At 48.4% G+C, this 7,155-nt stretch overlaps 1 protein-coding gene across 1 annotated transcript; it reads left to right on the top strand.

Moving 5' to 3' along the window:
• Positions 1 to 2,660: 2,660 nt before the first annotated feature.
• Positions 2,661 to 6,801, top strand: slc5a8 (solute carrier family 5 member 8; the record flags this gene model as incomplete). Its single annotated transcript, XM_084447703.1, has 13 exons — positions 2,661 to 3,002; positions 3,896 to 3,961; positions 4,074 to 4,125; positions 4,270 to 4,337; positions 4,432 to 4,586; positions 4,773 to 4,913; positions 5,029 to 5,158; positions 5,367 to 5,455; positions 5,577 to 5,686; positions 5,893 to 5,960; positions 6,046 to 6,132; positions 6,229 to 6,440; positions 6,660 to 6,801. The coding sequence occupies 13 exons, from the start codon at positions 2,661 to 2,663 to the stop codon at positions 6,799 to 6,801; spliced, it is 1,662 nt and encodes a 553-aa protein (XP_084303829.1).
• Positions 6,802 to 7,155: the final 354 nt, after the last annotated feature.

Raw genomic sequence — 7,155 nt, 5'->3', positions numbered from 1 at the left:
CAACAATAACGTGTTGAACAGACAGCTAAGTGTTACACATGCTGTTGCCAGGAAGCCGCCATGTTGGATGGAGCATCATGGGACATCAAGTTCTCCACGTGGTGAGAAAACATAGAAGGGGCGTGGTTTGGAACACAAGAAGAATCAGTGACATGCTCAGTCAACTGAACTATTTATTCTTTACTGTAATGTAGTGTTAGCTTTTCACTCATGTACATCTAATGTGATGTTTCACTAGTGTGCACCGGCCAGTGTTCCGTTCAGCGATATTAAAAATATCCCTATGCTTAGCAAGTAATGCTGAAAGTGATGCCTTTTGTGAAGCTGAGAGTGGAGAGTCATCCAGTACTACAGGGGACAGGTCTGGACCCACAGAGGCTGCTTACACGTTGACACGGGGCGGTGTGACTGGTTCAATCTCTGACTCATCAACAGAGTAAAACTCCCCTAAGTAAGTTCCCTGTTTGAGGGGTATGGAATATTCGGTAGGATTCAAAACCTGGGCACTAGTCAGGCCATTCTTTACAGCTGTGACCGTACAAGCCACCGCAAGAGGTGATGACTCAGGCGTGTTGGGATCTAGGTATCCCATGAAATTACAGGTCACTAAGCTACAAGGGCCTGGTGGGCTCAGGTTGACCGGAACGATTGCTTCACTGAGAGGTGGGATGGTCATTGCAGAGCCAAGAGACACATTACAGCACCCAGGGACCATGTATTCACTACACAGAAGGGGAATACTGATGTGCCATAACTGCAGTTTAGCACGGTTGATATCTAACAAGGCATGGTTCTTTACTAGGAAGTCCCAACCCAGGGTCCATGGGTGGCACAGCTGATGTTTGGACCTCAACATCAGCTACATCTCGTTTCCCTGGTGGCCCTGTCAGTGCGTTTCCTCTCACCCGCAGGCAACCACCGACAGGGCCACCAGGGAAACGAGATGTAGCTGATGTTGAGGTCCAAACATCAGCTGTGCCACCCATGGACCCTGAAAACAACAATGAGGAGTGTAACTCGACTGCAGGTGGCTTCAGTATCAATGACCAGACACAACATCGTAAAACCGCATCATATGTCCACGGAGTGGTCGAGGGGGTAGAGGTACCAATATTGATAGACTCAGTGTCTGGTGTGTCCTTTATTAGCTCTGATTTCCGTATGTCTGTCCCAGCGCTCCGCAATCGGCCCTTAAAGAAAGACTATATAGAGGCACGTACGGTAAATGAACAGATGCTTGACATCCTAGGGACTATCACAATAACTCTCCGTCTAGGCTCTGAAACCTGGCAGCATGTGTTTCATGTACTCAGGGAAACAACACAAGCTGTGCTGCTGGGTTGGGACTTCCTAGTAAAGAACCATGCCTTGTTAGATGTCAACTGTGCTAAACTGCAGTTATGGCACATCAGTATTCCCCTTCTGTGTAGTGAAGACATGGTCCCTGGGTGCTGTAATGTGTCTCTTGCCTCTGCAATGACCATCCCACCTCTCAGTGAAGCAATCGTTCCGTCAACCTGAGCCCACCAGGCCCTTGTAGCTTAGTGACCTGTAATTTCATGGGATACCTAGAGCCCAACACGTCTGAGTCATCACCTCTTGCGGTGGCTTGTAGGCTACGGTCACAGCTGTTAAGAATGGACTGACTAGTGCCCGGGTTTTGAATCCCACCGCTGTCAACAATGTAGCCGAACGTTTAGACTTAAATGATTATAAAATAAAGAACGAGACAGAGACGTGGATCCAGTGACTGGGGAACTTTAGTCTTCACTTCAAGCGGGAAGACAGAACATACAGAGCGCAGACGTTATCGCCTACATATTGACACTGCCACTACGCCAAGCCCCGAGGGGATAAACATAAGCATTTTCGTTTACAACAAGTCTGTTACACTCATTTTCAAAGGTAAATTAATTAAAATGATTGATTAAAGTAATACATAAAAACGGAATTGTTGTTGTTGTGTGTGTGTTTGTGAGGAGACAGTTTGCCGGAGAGCGAGAATGAATGAAAGAGAGAGAGAGAGAGAGAGCAAGTCTGATAACAGGGTTCTTATTATCCAGACAGTGGAACAATTCTAGCTCTTGACTCAGTGAAGAGGTGGGCTACTCTACCTGCCAGGAATGCCTCTGACTGGCCCTACACGTACACACGCGCGCACACACACACGCACACACACACACACACACACACACACACACACACACACACACACACACACACATTGGTACACAAAAAATACCAATATTCTCTGGTGACCGTTTTAGGTGGTACCAGAATCTGGATTGACCCCTGGACTAAATCGTTTCTAAACTACCTGGTCAGCCTTTTCTATTCAATTTGCCTTTTTTATAATAGCAAATTAGTTGAGTACGTCATCTAGCTACTTCTAGCTACTTTTGGGAGAGCCAATAGCTACTTCCCTTACACAGGAGTTGGCAACACTACACACACAGACGCACACGCACGCAAGCACACACAAACACACACACAGACACGCCGTGAGGGAGTATACTCCAACTCTCCAGTTTCAACTCAGTATCCTGTGGACATTCTCAAGTGGATATATGGACAAGGATTTTCATTTTTTAATACAAATTATTTTTACGGAGGACTTTACAATTCCAAGGACAAGAGATACAGTAGCCCATTAGATCCTAATGGCACTTGTGGGCTACTTCGTGGCGGGCGACTATGTGGTCTTTGCCCTCATGCTGCTGGTGTCCGCTGCCATCGGGGTGTACTACGCCTTCGCTGACGGGGGCCAGAGCAGCTCCAGGGACTTCCTGATGGGGGGCCGCAGTATGTCGGCCTTGCCAGTGTCCATGTCCCTCACCGCCAGCTTCATGTCAGCCATCACGGTGCTGGCCACCCCAGCGGAGGTGTACCGCTACGGGGCCATCTTCGGCCTCTTCGTCATCGCCGACGTCCTCATGGTGGTGGCCAGCTCTGAAATCTTCCTGCCTGTCTTCTACAGGCTGGGCATCGCCAGCACCTATGAGGTGTGTGTCTGTTCTGTCGGTCTGTTCTGCTCTGTTCTACAAGCGGCATGTCTTTGCTCATCCGTGATTGATTGCATGTGGAATATTTTGAAATGTAATGCCTAGTTTAGACAAATACTATAACCTGCAATAACTAGCCGATCTGGTCTGTGCCAATGTGAAAACATACGTCCCCCCCCCCCTATTTCTTCAGACTGATTCCAGATTATACTGTCAGATTATACAATTGCTTTGTTTATTTTATGAACCCCCCCATTTCAAAAAATGAAATCTAAATGTCGTGACCTGTGTTTTATCTGGGATGACGACCTGTGTTTTATCTGGGATGACGACCTGTGTTTTATCTGGGATGATGACCTGTGTTTTATCTGGGATGATGACCTGTGTTTTATCTGGGATGATGACCTGTGTTTTATCTGGGATGACGACCTGTGTTTTATCTGGGATGACGACCTGTGTTTCATCTGGGATGATGACCTGTGTTTTATCTGGGATGACGACCTGTGTTTTATCTGGGATGACGACCTGTGTTTTATCTGGGATGACGACCTGTGTTTTATCTGGGATGATGACCTGTGTTTTATCTGGGATGACGACCTGTGTTCTATCTGGGATGACGACCTGTGTTCTATCTGGGATGATGACCTGTGTTTTATCTGGGATGACGACCTGTGTTCTATCTGGGATGACGACCTGTGTTCTATCTGGGATGATGACCTGTGTTCTATCTGGGATGATGACCTGTGTTTTATCTGGGATGATGACCTGTGTTTTATCTGGGATGACGACCTGTGTTTTATCTGGGATGACGACCTGTGTTTTATCTGGGATGACGACCTGTTTTATCTGCCCCTGTGTCCTTATGTGTCTTTCCGCCCCCCTCTTCTGTGAAGTACCTGGAGCTGCGCTTCAACAGAGCCACACGCCTGCTAGGCACCTCTCTCTTCATCCTCCAGACCGTGAGCGCCTCTCGTCTCGTCTTTCCCCGCTCAACGCAACGATGTGAATATGAGAACGGCAGATTCATTCCACACTGTCGACGTTCGCAGACCTGTCTCTCTGTGTCCACAGGTGCTCTACACCGGGATAGTCATCTACGCCCCAGCTCTGGCTCTGAACCAAGGTGCTTCAGTTATCCTCTCACTTACTTACTCACAATGTGCCCTTTTCGCAGTTGAGAGCACTTGAAGCCACTTACTGTACACGTCAGGGTAGGTTAGCTCAGTCATGTAATCCCCACTCCCTCCTCTCTCTCTCTCTCTCTCAGTCACTGGTATGGATATTTGGGGGGCCATCATTTCAACCGGAGTGGTCTGCATATTTTACTGTACCATGGTATGTGTACAGTACGCGTCCACGTCAGATGTAACGGCACGTGTGGTGCACGCAGTCTCTCTCCAGCTCTGGCGTGATGTGCGCTGTGTGACAGGGTGGCCTGAAGGCGGTGGTGTGGACAGACGTGTTCCAGATGGGCGTCATGGTGGCCGGCTTCCTGGCCGTGATCGTCCGAGCCGTGGTCCTGCAGGGGGGCGTCGCCACCATCCTCTCCGACGCCGACCAGGGCGGACGCCTCAACCTTTGGGAGTGAATAGCTGCTCGACCGTTCCTAGATCAGCCATTGAGAGTAGCTAGCCCTTTCTCTGGCACGAGGGATATACTACACCTCTGTGTGTGTGTGTGTGTGTGTGTGTGTGTGTGTGTCTTTCTCCATCCCTGTCCTCTGTCTCTCTCTGTCTTTCTCTCTGTCTCTCTTTCTCTCCCTCCCTCTAGTTTTGATGTGAGTCCTCTAAGGAGACACACCTTCTGGACCATCACGTTTGGAGGGGCATTTGTCTGGACCAGCATCTATGGGATCAACCAGTCTCAGGTGCAGAGGTACCTCAGCTGCAAGTCCATGACCCACGCTAAGATGTGAGTAAACAAAGACGAGGAGAGAAGTTGGAATACGAGGAAAGGGGAACAAGTCATGACTCTCTCCTCTACACTGTAATCTTGTTGTGTGTGTGTGTGTGTGTTGCATTCTCAGGTCTCTGTATATTAACCTGGTGGGACTGTGGGTCATCCTCCTGTGTGCTGTGTTCGCGGGGCTGTGCCTCTTCTCTGTCTACAAGCACTGTGACCCCTGGACAGCCGGCCTGATAACTGCCCCAGATCAGGTACGCTTAGAGCCAGAGTCCTACCTATCGGCTATCTCAGTCTCCAAAGACACAGTCCACACAGACAGACTAGAGCCAGAGTCCTACCTATCGGCTATCTCAGTCTCCAAAGACACAGTCCACACAGACAGACTGTTATAATAATGCAGAACCCCTGGGAGCTAGTGACTACCACTAAACCTGCTCACCCCCCTCCTCGTCTCGGCAGTTGATGCCATATTTGGTGCTGGACATCCTGAGAGACTACCCTGGCCTACCAGGCCTGTTCGTGGCTGCAGTCTACAGCGGCACTCTGAGGTTTGGATGCTGTAAAACTTGTATACTATTACTATATAATGTATTAGTTATGTTCGTAATCTATGCAAGTGAGTCATTTTGCATGACCAGATGCGGTCTTCTTGAACGCGTCGCCCTTCAGCACGGTGTCCTCCAGTATTAATGCCCTGGCCGCCGTCACTGTGGAGGACCTGGTCAGACCGTACGTCCAGCTGTCAGAGAAACACCTGTCCTGGACATCTAAAGGACTCAGTAAGTGGATCGGGACTATATTCATAGAAACTGTATAGTATTGAGATATATTCCATATATATATATATATATATATATACACAAATATATATTATACACACACACACAAACACATATATATATATAATATCAATGAGTGACATGAGGAATATGTTATGACTGCTTTGACTAGGCTCTCTAAACGGACCTTCTTTGATGCGTTACAGGCTTCTTCTATGGTGCTCTGTGCATTGGAATGGCTGGCGTAGCCTCACTAATGGGAGGTCTGCTACAGGTACAGTTCATACATTCACTCCTTCCTCCATTTCTTCCTTCCCTCCATCCTTCATTCATTTGTGGATCTCTGCCTCCCTCTGCAGGCGGCCATCAGTATCTTCGGCATCATTGGCGGTCCTCTGCTAGGCCTCTTCACTCTAGGCATCCTCTGTCCGTTCGCTAACTCCACAGTGAGTCTCCTTAACCTCCCTAAGCTACTGTATGGCTTATCCCATGATCGTATCACATTAATATGTTGCATTGATGGTTATGTCCATTCTCTCCAGGGAGGCTTGACTGGATTGTTGTCGGGCCTGGTTTTGTCTCTGTGGGTGGGGATCGGGGCCCAGTTCTACCCTCCTCTGCCCACGCAGAGCCGACCTCTGGTTCTGAACACGCATGGTTGTAACTTCACAACCACTGTGGAATCTCTCAACTGGACCGCCCCGACAGAACCGAGCCTCTTTACGACACCGTTAGAGGAGAGCCCTATAGACAGGCGAGTGGTGTTGCTGGATCTGTACTCTACTCTGGCACTGTCCTCTGGTTTACTGGACACACATTTTAGACCTAGACTGGAAACAGGATATAGGAAATCCCCCATTGAGAGGGCCCTCTTAGTAGGGAAACTAGCCATCGGCATCATTCATAATGTATATAGCAATGTCTCACCTCAACATTTTACTTCCCTGAGTAATCCAGTTGTTTTTGTCTGCAGACCTCTCCTGGCTGATAACTGGTACTCGCTGTCCTATCTCTACTTCAGCCCTTTCGGAACTCTAACAGCCATCGCTGTTGGAATGGTGGTCAGTCTCATCTCAGGTACTGGTATCACAGCCATGTTGGACTATCTCTGCTAGTCTATCTAGCCTCTTCTAACAACGGGAAGCACAACCACTATCCTGGGACTCAAAATGGATGCTATGTTTTTCAGGGGGAATGAAGCAGCAGCTGGAACCAAAACTGACCTTATCAAAAGAGGACTTGACATGCTACAGCTTATTCAAGTTCTTCAAAGAGAGAGTATGTTTCTGCATCTATATCTACAAATATACACATATACAGTAGATATAGGCTATAGATCAGTGGTTAGGCCTATTTCCCACCAGGTACCAAGTCATCAAGTCTGTCTATTGTCACAGCTCAGTGGCCTAGTGGTAGAGAGTCCACCCAGAGATTGGGAGGTTGCGGGTTCAATCCCAGCCGGGTCATAC

Source organism: Borostomias antarcticus, assembly GCF_949987555.1.
Source record: "Borostomias antarcticus genome assembly, chromosome: 13".
NCBI classification, from domain to species: Eukaryota; Metazoa; Chordata; class Actinopteri; order Stomiiformes; family Stomiidae; genus Borostomias; species Borostomias antarcticus.
Note: the sequence above shows the minus strand (reverse complement) of the source record. Positions and strands in the feature narration are given on the sequence as shown.